Here is an 18,564-nt window from a genome sequence, read left to right as displayed (position 1 = left end):
GACTGCGCTATTTATGCTTTTAAAAAACTTTCGAAAAATACCTTAATCCATTGAGATAGTACACGAATTTACAAAGTTGTATCTAGTCATCCACTTCTTCTATAGCAAAGTAGCGAGGCTTTTTATGCACTTTTGCGTTCTAATTTATCTCTGTTTACGCATATGGTTTTTGTTTATTTCTATGTAATGAAATACAAAAGAGTATTTTGTTAAAGATTATGCTGCAGGAGCTGCGTAAAAAAACTCTGGCGACCTTGCCTCAAGAAAAAAGCAACTGAAAGACATGTGCGCCTTAGAAAATTCAAATCGCGATTCACCAAATTAAAAGACGAAAAGAACGAACTTTAAAAGCTCTCACTAGACATTTGTGTTTATGATAGGCAATGCAGTTTTTGATTTTATGCAGCCTAACATTTTTTTCATCTATATCTTATTTTACGTTTATCTTATACTTTATCTTGCCTTTTTGAGTTTAGTATTTTATGATGTCATGCTAAATAAACTATACTTTGCTAATTTTTATTTGAAAAAATATTCAAAAACTACCTGAATTATAAGCTAGATCTAAAAGAGGAAAACTACGCTAACTTTTCTTTAAAAAAATATTTAAAAACTACCTTAAACATAAGCTATATCCAAAAGAGGAAAACTATGCCAACTTTTCTTTAAAAAAAAATTTAAAAACTACCTTAAACATAAGCTAGATCTAAAAGAGGAAAACTACGCTAACATTTCTTTGAAAAAATATTCGAAAACTACCTTTAAACATGATTTAGATTTAATAGATGAAAACTACGCTAACATTTCTTTGAAAAAACATTCAAAAACTACCTTTAAACATGATTTAGATTTAATAGATGAAAACTACGCTAACATTTCTTTGAAAAAATATTCAAAAAGTACCTTAATCGAAAGAGATAGCACACGAAATTAAAAAGTTGCATCTAGTCATCCGTTTCTTCTTCATCAAAGTAGCGAGGCGTTTATGCACTTTTTATTCTCTAATTTATCTCTACTTACGCAAATGGCTTTTGTTTATTTCAATGTAAAACTTTTCAAAAGAGTATTTTGTTAAAGATTATGCTGCAGGGGCTGTGTAAGAAAACTCTGGTGACCTTTCTTTAAGAAAAAGCAACTAAAGTAGATGTGCGCCTAAGAAAATCCAAATTGCGATTCACTAAATTAAAAGACATATACAACAAACTTTAAAAGTGAAACTATTTTTACAAGCGTATTTGGTAAAGATGAAATGTTCTTATGACATTTTAACGTTACGAAAAGGATTTTCTTCTGTTCAAATATTTATTACAATTTAAAGTGTTAAATAATGTTACAGAAACGACCTAAAACGCCTGTTGTATTAATTTAAACGAACAAAATAGATAAAAAAAAAGAAAAACTATCATTAAAAAAAAAAAAGAAAAAAAGAAAAGAAATAGAAGTTGAGGAAAAATAAAAATAAGAACTTCTAACAAAGAGCTCTTCTTTTTATTTTTCAGATTTTAGATGCTTAATTCCTTGAATGAAAAGTTGAACTGATGACCCACTACTAAGGTTGTTCCAAGCCTTCCGTTCTCAAACTAGGCCATTCTGAGAGGCTGTTTGATTAAGTACCGTTGATAGTAGTATCGCACGTAAGAGACTTCTAAAACTCTGATTATTAATTCCTTGAATGAAGAGATGACTTCATACTCACTAACGAGGTTGTTCTTAGCCATCCATTCTTAAACTAAGCAAAACAGTGAAGTTGTTTGATTAAGTATCACAGTTTGCTGATTTGCACATGCACCATTGCCGAAACTGTGATGCTTGGTTCCTTGATTGGATTGAAGAAGCTCATCACCATGCTTTTTACAAGCTGTCCGTTGTTATGTTTTGCAATTCAGTGGTTCTGTTTTGCAATTCATTTTCTGTTTGTTTAAGTATCATCGATGGTGGTGTCGTGCATGCAAACTTTCCGAAACTCTGATGCTTGTTTTTCTTGAATGGAGAGATGAGCTTATACTTTAGGTGACTTTTAAAACTGCAGTAATTAGTGCCTCGAATGGAAAAACGAACTCATACATTACAGACCAAGGTTGTTCCTGGCCATCCGTTAACATATTAGGCAACAGTACAGCGAGGCTGTTTGATTTACAAGCTTTTGTCGTTTCGAGAAATCACTACATTAAGCATTCGATGGTGATACACGACTGATGGCCAGGTTCTGATTTTCGAATGAAAAGAAGAGTCGCATCCGACCACCGGTCGGCTTTCGACGCAAAACAGCTGTACACACTCGTCCAACGTCCAGTGACTAACTGTTGCAACGAGAAAGTTAGCTTTATTTGTCGTGCAGATTGTCCGCTTTGACGTAAAATGCTAGAAATTTGCTGAACGCTCGGTTTGCGCCGCCCAAGAGTCATTCTGTTTCTGCGTTGCCAGCGTCTGTCGGCTAAATACAACTGTAGACTCCGCGCAAGCTTTTTCACCGCAAAAGTTGTACAGAGCCACACCGAAGGCTAAAATCGACTTTAAGGTCGAAGGTTAAAATCGACCCTAGAGGTTTGAAAACGACGTCACGAAATTTTCAAGACATCATCGAAGAAAATTACGGCGGCCAGATGCAACTCTTAGTACTAACTCTACTAATCTTAGTACGTTAAGCATTCCAGTCGAGAGATCAGACGTTTTTTCGTCACCTAAGAGACCGGCCGATGCGTTTGCGACGCTGCGGAAAGAAAGAAGATGGCAAACCACAGGGTTGTTACCGTAACAAACCTCCGTGAGTACCTCCATCTCGAGTGGCTTTTAAAGAAACGTTCGTTTTAAACTCAAAGGGATGGTTGTTAAAGCTCACAAACGCCTGGTTAACGATTTTCTAACGGCAGACACCGTGTTTACAATGGATACAGACCGATTAACTGAGCCCAAAGCGCAAGATCTATCAGAAAACTCCTCTAGGTCGATGCAACGAGACGACTAGACACGTGCGTCTAAAGGCATTTTACAATTGAAGGACGCCCCTCGTGGGCCCTTTAACCTTAACACTAAACTCCTGCTTGATATCCTCGTCCCCAGGTTTCCAAACCGTAACCCCAACCCCCTCTAATCCTAACCCCCTTACCCTCTAACTCTCCCCCCTCAAAAAAACAAAAAACATAAAAAAGCAAACAAAACGAAAAAAAACTTGCTTCCCTCCTCCCTTTTAGCTCTAGGATGCAATACCTTTTTGCCGCCCTCCGCTAGAAGGGAGTAGGGAGTAACGAAAGCTTGACATCAAAGTAGCGTTTCGTATGAGATTTGTTTGCCAAAATTTGAGCGTTTTTAAAAAAGCCAAGACTTCGTCAGAGGGGTTTCTTCTTTTCTCCTAAAGCTATCGATCGATTAAAAAGCTCAAAGCAAAGAAATTCAAAACAAAATACAAAAACGGGAAGTTTTAGTTTCTGCACCACAAGCCAAGCACTAGTTCAAACTGGAGATAATAAAAGGAAATCGAATGATCTCACTTCTCAAACCACTGAGCTGCCATTGGTTGGCTGTTTAATCGTTGCGATTGGTCGGCAGTTTTATCGTTGGAGACCATTGAGAGATATAAAAAGAATTTTTTTTTTGAGCACAACATTAAACGTTAAATCGTTAGATGTTGTTATAAAGGCACCATTAGAATGCGATGTCCTCAAATATTTTCCTCGATATTTTAATAAGTAAAAAAAAACAAAACAAAGTCTTGCAACTGGCGAAAACTTTCAATAAGCAAACAAAGCAACAACTTTCCTTTCGAGTTTTTTACATTTTAAACAAAAGACAAACAAAGAAAAAAAACAAACAAAAACAAAAACAAAAAAACAAAACAGAAAAGGGAGAATGAGTGAGTCGACTGATTTCGCTCAACTGTCTTAAACGAGAAGTCATAAACGTTTGCTTGTGCCAGCAAGTTGCAAATTAAGTTGTAAATGAACTGCACCGCAAAAACTTAACCACAGTTTATTAAGCATATTAAGCCTTTGCTGACATGTTAAGACATTTTAAGCCTTTGCTATTATCATGAGGCTTTTGCTCCACGAGCCAAAAAAATACGCTAGAGTTGACAAACTGCATCGCGGTCGAAAAGTGTAATTACGCCAACACTTTAATCCGTTTTAAGCATTTCGTTTTCGCACGAACAACAATTAAAGCAGCTCGTTGAGCTTAACGACGTTCGTATTTTTTTTCAAAGCCAAAACTTCGGCTATAAGTAGAGTAAAGAGGCACTTCGAAAAACAACAAAGCTGTTCGCAGTCGATAGCAACGAGCGACAACATCTCTGCGAGTCTGGCATCAAGGTAAACAGTTTTTTTACATTTCCATTTGTTAGTGCCACTTTTGTGTACATTATGTATTCAAAAATTTCTTGCGGACGCTAGATTTTTCGTTTTCAATGAACAACAGTTGCAACCTCTAGCCGTTTGCTAAAACAGCTTGCTAGGACAACCAAATCAATCATATGTTGTGAAAATTTCTTTTTGTTCAACTGACTAAGGAAGATCGAGCGAACGCTTTTTTTTTATATAACTTGTTTGTATCATATTGCTATTAAGAAAACAGCGTTGTGTATACTAAACGTGACATAATTGGCAATTATCCGTAACTAAAAATAAGATAGAAATTACAAACTTGATACCATATTTTAATTACTGTAACAAAACTAGACGTCATCGCGTGAGAAAATAAATGTTTATGACACATAACCTATTTTTTTGTTTTTTTTTTTCTTCTCTTTTTTCCTTTTAATCTCTTTTCTTTCGTCCAAAAAGCGTTTTGATTTTTGCCTCGCCACAAGCGATGAAATCGATAAAAAAACCTGCTCGGACATTCTCCATTCTCAACAACAAAAGCAATCGAAGTTCTAGCTCTCGAGCACGTGCGCCAACAGGTTGATGAAACCGTTCAAATATGCTCGATCGCTAGAATTTAAAAAAAAGAAACAAGCCAGAAACAAACCAAAATAAAAAAAACAAAAACAAAAATGAACATCTTTAGAACGCTTAAATTTTATAAAATATTTTCCTCTGCGTTTTTAACCAGCTAAACTGTCGTAAAGTTTTTTCGGTGCAGTTCATTTAAAAAACTTAGTTTTCAACTTTTAAACGTTTTAGACTTCTCGTTTAAGGCAGTCGAAAGAAATGAGTCGACTCACTCTCTCTCTCTCTCTCTCCCTTTTCGGTTTTGTTTTTGTTTACTTGTTTTTGTTTTTTCTTCGTTTGCCTTCGTTTGCCTTTGTTTGCTTTTGGAAAAGTTGTCGCCATGCGAGACTTAGTTTTTTTTTGGCTCAATTTGTGATTAAGTGAAGTTCTAGTCTTGAAAGTGTGCAAAGTGTGGGCCAATCTGGTGGCTGGAGTGATGACACGTGAATGCTGGAAATTCCAGACTTTGAGCGGATTCAGCGTACATAGAAAGAAAATGTAACATTCACGTGGGTCTCTCCTAAGCTTGCCATTGGTCGGTCTGCTGGCCTTAAGTACCCCCCCCCCCCTCAACGTCACGTTTGCTCAACTTTCTCGGTCTTTGGCGCCCAAAGAAAGCTCGAGGAAGGATAAAAATGGCGAGGTTTCGGTACTGCGTTTTCTATTTTTCCTATTTGTTTTTGTTTGTTTGTTTGTTTCGTTTGTTTGTTTATTTATTTAATTGTATTTTTGTTTGTTTCGTTCGTTTGTTTGTTTGTTTGTTTCGTTTGCTTCGTTTGTTTCGTGATGTTTTGTTTTCCCTTCTTGATGGCACAAAACAGAAGCAAACAAGACTTTCGGTTATGTTCGGTTATATTCGGTTCAATAAAAGTTTGTTGGTTTCTGTACAACAACAACAACAAAAGTCCCTCTGTCCCTCAAAAGCAGTTTCTCCTCTGTCCAAAAAGAAGAGCCTCTTTGTAATCGATCTTGTCTGAATGCAGCTCTCCTTTTGCCTATAGGTTTTTATTCCAACCCTTGTGTTGTTGTTAGTGCCATTGACACTTGTGTCAGCCATGTTGTTGTTATTGTTATACTCTGTAAAAGCAGTTGTTGCTGTTGTACTTGTTTGTTGTTTCTAAGGACACTGTTATTGCTGCTGTTAGCGCTGTTAGTAATCACCCACTTGGCTTGTATTTTTGTTTTTTGTTTTTGTTTTTTGTTTTATTTATAAACACTCTCTGAGTAAGTGATGCTGTTGCTGTTGTTGTTGTTATAGTTGCAATGAGTGTTTGTTAATGTTCCCCCACTTGGCTTGTATTTTTGTTTTCTGTTTTGTTTGTTTTTTTTTTTTTTTTTTTTTTCTCAACACTCTCTGAGTAAGTGATGCTGTTGCTGTAGTCGTTGTTATAGTTGCAATGAGTGTTTGTTAATGTTCACCAACTTGGCATGTTTATAATCTATTTTATTTTATCAACACTCTCTGAGTCAGTGATGGTGTTGCTGTTGCTGTTGTTCTTATTCTTATTATAGCTGCAATGAGTGTTTGTTAATGTTCACCAACTTGGCTTGTTTATAAATTATTTTATTTTATCAACACTCTCTGAGTCAGTGATGCTGATGGTGTTGTTGTTATTATGCTTGCAATAAGTGTTGTTAATGTTCACCCACTTTGCTTGTTTTGTTTGTGCTTTTGTTTTTGTTTATCAACACCCTTTGAGTCACTGATGCTGTTGCTGTTGGTGTTATTATAGTTGCAATGAGTGTTAATGTTCACCCACTTTGCTTGCTTTATTTGTTTGTTGTTGTTTTTTTATCAACACCCTGCGAGTTAGTGATGCTGTTGCTGCTTTTGTTATTTTACTTGTAGTTATAGTTGTTACTGTTTAGCCACTTTGCTTGTTTTTTAATCTGTTTTATTTTATCACCACTCTCTGAGTCAGTGATGATGTTGCTGATGCTGTTGTTGTTATTTTACTTGCAATGATAGCTGTTACTGTTCAGCCACTTTGCTTGTTTTTTTTGTTTGTTTGTTTGTTTGTTTGTTTTTTTATATATCCTCTGAGTTAGTGATGCTGTTGCTGATGCTGTTGTTGTTATTATGCTTTCAATGAGAGCTGTTACTGTTCACCCACTTTGTTTGTTTATAGTCTGTTTTATTTTATCAACACTCTCTGAGTCAGTGATGCTGATGCTGTTGTTGTTATTATGCTTGCAGTGAGAGCTGTTACTGTTCACCCACTTTGCTTGTTTATTATCTATTTTATTTTGTCAACACTCTCTGAGTCAGTGATGCTGATGCTGTTGTTGTTATTATGCTTGCAATGAGAGTTGTTACTGTTCACCCAATTTGCTTGTTTTGTTTTTTTATTTGTTTTTTTTTTTTTTGTTTGTTTTTGTTTTGCTTGTTTTTTTTTATCAATACCCTCTGAGTCAGTGATGCTGTTGCTGTTGTTGTTGTTGTTGTTGTTGTTGTTGTTGTTGTTGTTGTTATACATGCAATGATTGTTGTTACGGTTCAGCCACATTGCTTGTTTTTTTAATCTGTTTTGTTTTGTCAACACTCTCTGAGTCAGTGATGCTGATGCTGTTGTTGTTATTATGCTTGCAATGAGAGTTGTTACTGTTGTAGTTATGTCTGTCATTTGTCCTTGTTAGCAAGTTCTATTTGCCCTCTCTTGCCTTTTTTCAACACAGTTTCTTTCTTTGAGTCATATGGTTGCGAGATCCTCTCAAACTCCATCTCTTTATTTATTTGTTTCTTTTTTTTTTTTTTTTTTCTCATTCTCCTTCTCATAATAGCAATCACTGCTGCCACCATGCATGTAATGCTAGTTGCTCTCATTCTTTTTCATTTGCTAGTGGAAACTTTGTTTCTTCTTGTTGCTCTCTTTTCTTTCTTTTTTCTCTTTTGCAGAGGATTCGAAAAAACACAGCTCTTCCCTGCAGTTGTAAACATTCCAGGATTGGATGCAGGCAGAAGAAAAACACTCTCACTAACTGTTTTCTTTTTTTTTAGCATAAACCGTTGCAAACAAACACCTGAACATGTCTTCTTCACAAGAAAACAACTCTGTTGTTGCCCCTTCTCCGAACTCTAAAGCGAAAAAAAAGAAAAGAAGGCAGTCACAAGAACAGAGAGACTTAAAGCTCAAAAACAAAGTCAGGGCCGCATTAGTTGCAGCGTGTGGCTCCGTAAACAGGGTTGTACCTTTCTATGGTACCAAGAAGAGGTACGCTGTTAGCTGTCCGATGCCTTTGTGCAAACATTCGTCCACAAGCATTAAAAGACACTTGACTAAAAAAGATCATTCTTGGACTTTGGATGAAGCTTCCATCTTTTACTCTGCAATGGTCAGGAAGTTTCAGCATGCTCGTCTCGAACGCAAGTCCGGCTGTCCAAAACCTTACCCCTGTTTGCAATGTTGGAAGTATTACGACCGACTGGACATACACTTGAAAGAGACTCATTTCTACGATTCCAAGACGATCAAACAAAAGATTGCAGAGGCAAAGCGATACGACAACGAGAAGCTCTATGTCCCTCAATTTATTCGACCTGCCTTCTTTGGTATTAAGCCAGTAGCTGAACAAGCGTCTGCATCAGGCTCTGCATCCTCTGCTCCTGGGCCTTCCTCCTCTTTTTCTTCTCCGGTTCTTTCCTCTGATCCTCTTTTAAGCTTGCCCTCATCAGTTGCTGGTTCGTCCGAGGCTCCTTCTGCAAACCACTGCACCTCTGTAGAAAACAAAGAGCTGAACACCGAATCTGTCCTAGACTCTGATTTTAATTCCTTAAAGCACTTGGTTTCCAACTCCTCCGTCTTAACAGAAGATAAGAGACTCTTGTTTCAGCTGGACAAAGATGCTTTTCACTTTTATTACCAGTCAGCAGATGAGCTCTTCAGAGATTTTGAAAAGTGGCTTGTGGTAGCCAACAACAACACTTTGTCACAAGCAAAGATCTACAAAAATGCAGTTGTTGAAATATTGACATGTTGTGACAGCACGCTGACGCTGCACCCGAACGCTCTCACCAATTCCAACGTTTTGGAGGATAGATACTTTTCCATGCACTTTAAAAACATTCAGCTCAATTCCAAGCTGAGTGAACTTGACCAAACAAAAGCCATGTCTTGTCACACGTTGTACAACCGCCTCGTCTACCTTTGTCTCCTGTTTCGTTTCAGTGAAGCCAGGAATGTCTATTTCGGACTTTCTCATGAGGCCATCCGACGTTTGCGCTGCAAGGTGGAGGAGTTACAAAAAGTGCTAAGGCCCTTTCGTTCTTTGAGGAGGAGCCTTGTGAAAAGCAAAAAATGCATCAACATCATCAATGTCAGTTTGCTGACCGAATATGGCAAGTCTGCATACGTAAGAGAGTTAGTGGAATCGATTAGAAAGCCGTCTCTTACACCGACTAGAGACAATGCTGTGTCTCTACGAAACCATCTTCTGCTCTCTGTCACTGTAATTAACAGTTTAAGAAAATCTAACATTGCTCTTTTAAACATTAGAGACTACATGGCTGCTGAGAAGAGTGAGTGTGGATATTGCATTGTGCAAGAGCGCTACAAAACAGCATACAAGTACGGAGCCAAAAACATTCTAGTGCCGAACGACTTGAAAGTGTTGATCGATATTTATTTGCTGAGATACAGAGACCTTCTTGTCAACGACTCTCACTACATGGCTGCAGACACCAAGACTGTTTTGGAGTTGAGCGACTGCTACAGGCCCCTTTTTCCATCGATGAGACCCAACAAAGACGAATGTGTGACACTCGGTGCAACTAGAGTGCCTGTTTACCAGATGGGTTCCTCTGCTATCTCCTCTTGCCTGACGTCCTGCTTCAGAAAAAGCCAAGTAAACATTCCCATGAAGCGTCTTACTCCCACTTGCATTCGCGGTTCGATAGCCACTTACTTTGCCAACAACAGCAAAGAAGATCGCGAGCGGTTCGCTACACTCTACATGAAGCACAGCAGGAACACAATGGATAGCTTTTATGTGTCCCAGTGGAACGCTGCAGAGGAGTTGCGCTTTGCCCTGGGCATCGGACAGTCCTTCGGAGTCATAGAGTCTTTGACTGTTGAAAAGTCTGAGAGACCACCAAAGAAGGAGAAGGATGTGATGGACTGGCTCCAAACTAATGCAGAGGAGTACGGTTTTCATGAGGTTGAGGACATCTTTGAGGAAGATTTAGACTCCGGTTCTGACTCTGAAGAATGTGCTGCTACTTTCAGCTGTACCACAGTGGTTCCGTTTGCTCCAGCTGTAGAAAACAATGTTCCTTTAGAGGATAGCAACGACCATGCTGTAGATTTCTTGTGTGAACCTACCTCAACTCCTGTTTCGTCTGTTCCATCTGAACAAACAATCGCTGGTCCAGTTCTTGAACTATCCCCTGCTCTTGCACAACTAGTTCCTAATGAACAAACTGTTTGTATGGATGTAGATCAGACTCTAGCTGTTCCTGTTGGCACAGCTTGTTCTCCTCTTGCATTAACATTATTTCCTGATGAACCGGATATTATTGAACACCATGCAAATCTTTCTCCAGTTTACTTTAGTGAGCAAGTGGTTGCCAAACCTGTTTCTGCTTCTCCTTCTCAGCAAGTCGCTTTCTGTCCTTCAAAAGAGGTCTTTTCTGTTCCTCTGACTCCTAGCCTTGTTGCTTTTCAGCAAACATTGGCCAAACCCAGTTTGTTTCTTTCATCTGATCCAGTTTCAGCTGTTCCAGTCCAACAGGCTGGTACTGTTCTTGCAAAGCAGCTCTCACCTTATGCTGTTCAATCTGTTGGTAGCCTATTTAGCCAAAGTCTTGCCTCTACATCCAGAGGTAAATTCTTTTTGATTTTTGATTTTTGATTTTTATGCAAATCTCAACAAGCTTTCAAAAAATGAAAATGCCCAAATCAACTCCTTGCCCTATTTTTATTGTTAAAGCTGTAAAAAAAACAAAACAAACCAAAAAAACAACACAGAAGTGTGTATGTATTTGTTGCAGGACTAATTCTGTGATTGCTTAAATGTTTATACAAGTGAATGATACTTAAACTGATTATGTTTTAGAAGTAAAAGATCCAAGAAGAAAAAAAATCAAGTTGGAAATGCCATCTTTCACTCAAGAACTCATCGGTAATGTAAAACCTAATTTATACAAACATATATAAACACAAACCTCTTCTTGCACAATTTCAGATGGTTAACTGTTAACAAAAACTAGCCATCATTGCTAAGTGCACTTTTAGAAAGTTGTGTCTACCCGATTTCTAATGATGAAGTTAGAAACATGACCGTTAGAAATCATGCACAGCTTGTTATCATCTCTAACACTTAGAAACTGTTGATGGTTTTTATGAATTAGAAAAATGAACATGGTTTTATTTTATTTCAGGATCAACTCAGCCAAGAACAAAGGAAAACAAAGCAGAAGTTAGCCAATGCCATTTAGGTAATCTTTCAAAAACCAGTTATTGCTATCAGTGCAAACAATAAGGTCAACAAAAAAAAAATAAATAAAAAAAAAAACAGAATAAATCTTGTCTTACTTCAGAACCAAATGAATATTTGATTTAATCACTTTGTGTTATGACTTGAGTTTGTAAAATTTTAGATGAAATAGTTGAAAAGCTGAATGCTTGCCCTGGCCACAACGAATGGTTCAACACCAGAAGTTTTCCACGATGTGCAGCTTTGGTGTTGGCATACATCTTGCAAGACGTGTTTACAGATGTAAGCTCAAGTTGCTCGTACAAAGATTACCTTGGCATCTTGGCAAATCATAGCAGTGACAAGCTCATTCATGTCTTGCAAAAGTACTCCTACCAAAGCCATATTAAAGACAAAATTAAAAACATGAAGCTAAAAATTCAAAAAGAGGGTAGTTTAGAAAAGTTTGTTCAATATGGCAATATCGTGAGACCATTTATGTAGTTTAGATAAGTTTGTTCAGTTTGGCAATAAAGATGGGCCTTTTGTGTAGTTTGTTTTATCTATGCTTTTGCAAATATTTTTATCTGTTTCGCTAAAGACATAATAAACAAGAAGTTCTGTTAAACTGTTCTCACATTTCTTATTTAAAGATAGTTCAAACTTTTTTTTATCTTTAAAAAAAAAAGAAGTCGTTTTGTTATTCTGTGAAAACTTTTAATAGAGTTGCATTTAGAATTACTTCTGATGTTTTTAAGAGTTTGTTAAAAAGCAAAATAATATTTCCTGTGATGTTAAACTGCATAAGTGAAATTTAAAAAAGGAAAACTGCTCCAAACATTTTTCGGAAAAAGAAATCAAAACGTTCCTTATTTTAAAAGATCTAGACATCCATTTCTTCTTCAGCAAAATAGCGAGGCTTTTTTATGAACTCTTACTCTCTATTTTTTCATATATTTACACAAAGGATTTTATTTAGTTCAATGTAAACATACATAGAAGTATATTATGTTTTTTGTTTGTTTGTTTTTTTTTATGCAGTCTAACTTTTGTTTCACTTCTATTTTATTTTACGTTTATCTTGTATTTTATCATGCCTTATTGGTTTTTGCGTTTTGTGATGTCAAGCTGCGTAAGCTAAACTTAAAAGAGGAAAACTACGCTAACTTTTCTTTGAAAAAATATTCAAAAAGTACCTTAAACGAAAGAGAAAGCACACGAATCTTGCCATTCAATTCTTCTTCTGCAAAGTAGCGAGGCTTTTTATGTACTTTTGCTCTCTAATTTATCTCTATTTACGCAAAGGGTTTTATTTCAATGTAAACACGTATAAAAGAATACTTTGTTAAAAATAATTTTAAAGGAGTTGCGTAAAAAAAACGTCTGAATAAAGTTTCTTTACAAAAACAAACAACTAAGAAACAAGCGCGCCTAAGAAAAACCAGATCGCGATTCACTAAGTCAATAGACGAAAGAAACAAACTTTAAAAGGTCTTTCTAGACAACAAATTCTATTTTTGGCAATGCAGTTTTTGTATTTATGCAACCTAACTTTTGTTTGACTTCTATTTTATTTTACGTTTACCTTGTATTTTATCTTGCCTTTTTGTGTTTTGTGATGTCAAGCTACATAATCTAAACTTAAAAGAAGGAAACTAGGCTAACTTTTCTAGTAGAATTTTATGTTGTTGGTTTTGTATGCAGCCTAACTTTAGTTTCATCTATATTTTATTTTGCGTTTATCTTATATTTTATCTTGTCTTTTTGAGTTTTGTGTTTTGTGATGTCAAGCTACATAATTTAAACTTAAAAGAAGAAAACTAGGCTAACTTTTCTTTGAAAAATTGTTCAAAAACTACCTTACACCGATAGAGATAGCTCACGAATTTAAAAAGTTGCATCTATTCATCTTCTTCTTCAGCAAAGTAAAGCTTTTTATGCACTTTTACTCTCTAACTTACCTATATTTGCGTAAAGGATTTTATTTAATTCAATTTAAACATAACTAGTAGAATATTATGTTGTTGGTTTTGTATGCAGCCTAACTTTAGTTTCATCTATATTTTATTTTGCGTTTATCTTATATTTTATCTTGTCTTTTTGAGTTTTATATTTTGTGATGTCAAGCTACATAAGCTAAACTTTAAAGAGGAAATTTACGCTAACCTGTCTTTGAAAAACTATTCAAAAACTACCTTTAACAAAGTAGCGAGGCTTTTTATGCGTTTTTACTCTCTAACATACCTATTTTTGCGCAAAGGATTTTATTTAATTCAATTTAAACATGCCTAGTAGATTATTATGTTGTTGGTTTTTTATGCAGCCTAACTTTAGCTACATCTATTTTTCATTTTACGTTTGTCTTATATTTTATTTTATCTTTTTGTGTTCTGTGATGTCAAGCTACATAAGCTAATGTTAAAAGAGGAAAGCTGCGCTAACCTTTCTTTGAAAAACTATTCGAAATCTATTTTTGAGATAATCTAGATTTAAAAGAGGAACACTACGCTAATTTTGCTTTGAAAAAACTCTCGAAAACTAACTTATTCGATAGAGATAGCACACAAATTTAAAAAATTGTATCTACTCATCCACTTCTTCTACAGCAAAGTACTGAGGCTTTTTATGCACTTTTATTCTCTAACATACCTATATTTGCGCAAAGGATTTTATTTAACTCAATGTAAACATACATAGAAGAGTATTGTTACCCGTTTATTTTATGCAGCCTAACTTTAGTTTCGTCTATGCTTTATATTGCGTTTACCTTATATTTTATCTTGCCTTTGTTAGTTTTGTGTTTTGTTATGTCAAGCTTCATAATCTAATCTTAAAAGGGGAAAACTGCGCTAACTTTTCTTTGAAAAAGTACTCAAAAAGGACCTAAATCGATATAGATAGCTCACGATTTTAAAAAGTTGCATATAGTCATCTTCTTCTTCAGCAAAGTATCGAGGCTTTTTATGGATTTTTACTCTCTTATTTACCCAAATTTGCGCAAAGGACATTATTTAATTCAACTTAAACATGCCTAGTAGATTATTATGTTGTTGGTTTTTTATGCAGTCTAAACTTTGTTTCATCTATATTTTACGATTAACTTATATTTTATCTTGCCTTTTTGAGCTTTGTGTTTTGTGATGTCAAGCTACATAGTCTAAACATAAAAGAGGAAAACTACGCTAAACTTGCTTTGAAAAACTACTCAAAAACTACCTTTAACAAAGTAGCGAGGCTTTTCATGCACTTTTACTCTCTAACATACCTACATTTGCGCAAAGGATTTTATTTAATTCAATTTAAACATGCCTAGTAGATTATTATGTTGTTGGTTTTTTATGCAGCCTAACTTTAGTTTCATCTATATTATGTTTTAGGTTTATCATATATTTTATCTTTTCTTTTTGAGTTTTGAGTTTTGTGATGCCAAGCAACTTAAGCTAAACTTAAAAGTGGAATGCTACGCTAACCTTTCTTTGAAAATCTATTCATAAACTACCCTAGACAAAAGCTAGATTTAAAAGAGGAAAACTACACTATTTTTACTTTGAAAAAACTTTCGAAAACTACCTTAATCGATAGAGATAGCACACGATTTTAAAAAATTGCATATAGTCATCCACTTCTTCTGCAGCAAAGTAGCGAGGCTCTTTATGCACTTTTTCTCACTAGTTTGCTTATATTTACGCAAAAGAATTCATTTAATTCAATCCAAACATATATAGAAGATTATTATTTCACCTACATTTTATTTTACGATTAACTTTTATATTACCTTTCCTTTTAGTGTTTTGTGTTTTGTGATGTCAAGCTACATAAGCTAAACTTTAAAGAGGAAAACTACGCTAAGCTTTCTTTGAAAAACTATTCAAAAACTACCTTAAACAAAGTAGCGAGGCTTTTTATGCACTTTTACTCTCTAACATACCTACATTTGCGCCTAGGGTTTTATTAGATTCTAGTAGATTATTACGTTGTTGTTTTTTTATGCAGTCTAACTTTAGCTTCATCTATATTTTATTTTACGTTTATCTTATATTTTATTTTGTCTTTTTGAGTTTTGTGTTTTGTGATGTCAAGCTACATAAGCTAAACTTAAAAGAGGAAAGCTACGCTAACCTTTCTTTGAAAAGCTGTTCAAAAACTACCTTAGACATAATCTAGATTTAAAAGAGGAAGACTACGCTATTTTTGCTTTGAAAAAACTTTCGAAAACTACCTTAATCGATAGAGATAGCACAGGATTTTAAAAAGTTGTATCTAGTCATCCACTTCTTTCACAGCAAAGTAGCGAGGCTTTCTATGCACTTTTACTCTCTAACATACCTATTTTTGCGCAAAGGATTTTATTTAATTCAATTTAAACATGCCTAGTAGATTATTATGTTGTTGGTTTTTTATGCAGCCTAACTTCAGCTACATCTATTTTTCATTTTACGTTTGTCTTATATTTTATTTTATCTTTTTGTGTTCTGTGATGTCAAGCTACATAAGCTAAACTTTAAAGAGGAAAACTACGCTAACCTTTCTTTGAAAAACTATTCAAAAAGGACCTAAATCGATATAGATAGCTCACGATTTTAAAAAGTTGCATATAGTCATCTTCTTCTTCAGCAAAGTATCGAGGCTTTTTATGGATTTTTACTCTCTTATTTACCCAAATTTGCGCAAAGGACTTTACTTAATTCAACTTAAACATGTCTAGTAGATTATTAAGTTGTTTGTTTTTTATGCAGCCTAACTTTAGTTTCATTTATATTTTATTTTACGTTTATCTGATATTTTATCTTGTCTTTTTGTGTGTTGTTTTGTCAAGCTACATAAGCTAAACTTAAAAGTGGAAAACTACGCTAACCTTTCTTTGAAAATCTATTCAAAAACTGCCATAGACATAAGCTAGATTTAAAAGAGGAAGACTGCGCTATTTATGCTTTTAAAAAACTTTCGAAAAATACCTTAATCCATTGAGATAGTACACGAATTTACAAAGTTGTATCTAGTCATCCACTTCTTCTATAGCAAAGTAGCGAGGCTTTTTATGCACTTTTGCGTTCTAATTTATCTCTGTTTACGCATATGGTTTTTGTTTATTTCTATGTAATGAAATACAAAAGAGTATTTTGTTAAAGATTATGCTGCAGGAGCTGCGTAAAAAAACTCTGGCGACCTTGCCTCAAGAAAAAAGCAACTGAAAGACATGTGCGCCTTAGAAAATTCAAATCGCGATTCACCAAATTAAAAGACGAAAAGAACGAACTTTAAAAGCTCTCACTAGACATTTGTGTTTATGATAGGCAATGCAGTTTTTGATTTTATGCAGCCTAACATTTTTTTCATCTATATCTTATTTTACGTTTATCTTATACTTTATCTTGCCTTTTTGAGTTTAGTATTTTATGATGTCATGCTAAATAAACTATACTTTGCTAATTTTTATTTGAAAAAATATTCAAAAACTACCTGAATTATAAGCTAGATCTAAAAGAGGAAAACTACGCTAACTTTTCTTTAAAAAAATATTTAAAAACTACCTTAAACATAAGCTATATCCAAAAGAGGAAAACTATGCCAACTTTTCTTTAAAAAAAAATTTAAAAACTACCTTAAACATAAGCTAGATCTAAAAGAGGAAAACTACGCTAACATTTCTTTGAAAAAATATTCGAAAACTACCTTTAAACATGATTTAGATTTAATAGATGAAAACTACGCTAACATTTCTTTGAAAAAACATTCAAAAACTACCTTTAAACATGATTTAGATTTAATAGATGAAAACTACGCTAACATTTCTTTGAAAAAATATTCAAAAAGTACCTTAATCGAAAGAGATAGCACACGAAATTAAAAAGTTGCATCTAGTCATCCGTTTCTTCTTCATCAAAGTAGCGAGGCGTTTATGCACTTTTTATTCTCTAATTTATCTCTACTTACGCAAATGGCTTTTGTTTATTTCAATGTAAAACTTTTCAAAAGAGTATTTTGTTAAAGATTATGCTGCAGGGGCTGTGTAAGAAAACTCTGGTGACCTTTCTTTAAGAAAAAGCAACTAAAGTAGATGTGCGCCTAAGAAAATCCAAATTGCGATTCACTAAATTAAAAGACATATACAACAAACTTTAAAAGTGAAACTATTTTTACAAGCGTATTTGGTAAAGATGAAATGTTCTTATGACATTTTAACGTTACGAAAAGGATTTTCTTCTGTTCAAATATTTATTACAATTTAAAGTGTTAAATAATGTTACAGAAACGACCTAAAACGCCTGTTGTATTAATTTAAACGAACAAAATAGATAAAAAAAAAGAAAAACTATCATTAAAAAAAAAAAAGAAAAAAAGAAAAGAAATAGAAGTTGAGGAAAAATAAAAATAAGAACTTCTAACAAAGAGCTCTTCTTTTTATTTTTCAGATTTTAGATGCTTAATTCCTTGAATGAAAAGTTGAACTGATGACCCACTACTAAGGTTGTTCCAAGCCTTCCGTTCTCAAACTAGGCCATTCTGAGAGGCTGTTTGATTAAGTACCGTTGATAGTAGTATCGCACGTAAGAGACTTCTAAAACTCTGATTATTAATTCCTTGAATGAAGAGATGACTTCATACTCACTAACGAGGTTGTTCTTAGCCATCCATTCTTAAACTAAGCAAAACAGTGAAGTTGTTTGATTAAGTATCACAGTTTGCTGATTTGCACATGCACCATTGCCGAAACTGTGATGCTTGGTTCCTTGATTGGATTGAAGAAGCTCATCACCATGCTTTTTACAAGCTGTCCGTTGTTATGTTTTGCAATTCAGTGGTTCTGTTTTGCAATTCATTTTCTGTTTGTTTAAGTATCATCGATGGTGGTGTCGTGCATGCAAACTTTCCGAAACTCTGATGCTTGTTTTTCTTGAATGGAGAGATGAGCTTATACTTTAGGTGACTTTTAAAACTGCAGTAATTAGTGCCTCGAATGGAAAAACGAACTCATACATTACAGACCAAGGTTGTTCCTGGCCATCCGTTAACATATTAGGCAACAGTACAGCGAGGCTGTTTGATTTACAAGCTTTTGTCGTTTCGAGAAATCACTACATTAAGCATTCGATGGTGATACACGACTGATGGCCAGGTTCTGATTTTCGAATGAAAAGAAGAGTCGCATCCGACCACCGGTCGGCTTTCGACGCAAAACAGCTGTACACACTCGTCCAACGTCCAGTGACTAACTGTTGCAACGAGA

At 34.8% G+C, this 18,564-nt stretch overlaps 1 protein-coding gene and 1 long non-coding RNA gene across 2 annotated transcripts; one reads left to right on the top strand and one right to left on the bottom strand.

Moving 5' to 3' along the window:
- The first annotated feature begins 5,505 nt into the window (after positions 1 to 5,505).
- Positions 5,506 to 11,958, top strand: LOC149882450 (uncharacterized). The gene is made up of 5 exons (XM_090067428.1): positions 5,506 to 5,574; positions 7,924 to 10,743; positions 10,977 to 11,042; positions 11,302 to 11,358; positions 11,521 to 11,958. Exons 2-5 carry the CDS (start codon positions 7,953 to 7,955, stop codon positions 11,838 to 11,840), a joined length of 3,234 nt encoding a protein of 1,077 aa, XP_089923554.1. The 5' UTR covers positions 5,506 to 5,574; positions 7,924 to 7,952; the 3' UTR covers positions 11,841 to 11,958.
- On the bottom strand, positions 7,908 to 17,275 carry LOC149882449 (uncharacterized). The gene is made up of 3 exons (XR_016445190.1): positions 17,154 to 17,275; positions 12,533 to 12,627; positions 7,908 to 11,728 (listed from the first exon to the last, which is right to left on the bottom strand). It is a non-coding gene; the product is annotated as an uncharacterized LOC149882449 (long non-coding RNA).
- Between the last annotated feature and the right edge of the window lie 1,289 nt (positions 17,276 to 18,564).

The sequence above is a fragment of the Hydra viridissima genome, unplaced genomic scaffold, assembly GCF_058129835.1.
Source record: "Hydra viridissima isolate aposymbiotic clone 2 unplaced genomic scaffold, HvirCarnegie_v1 scaffold_11, whole genome shotgun sequence".
NCBI lineage: Eukaryota > Metazoa > Cnidaria > Hydrozoa > Anthoathecata > Hydridae > Hydra > Hydra viridissima.
The sequence above is the reverse complement of the archived record's forward strand: the minus strand, read 5'-3'. Positions and strand labels throughout refer to the sequence as shown.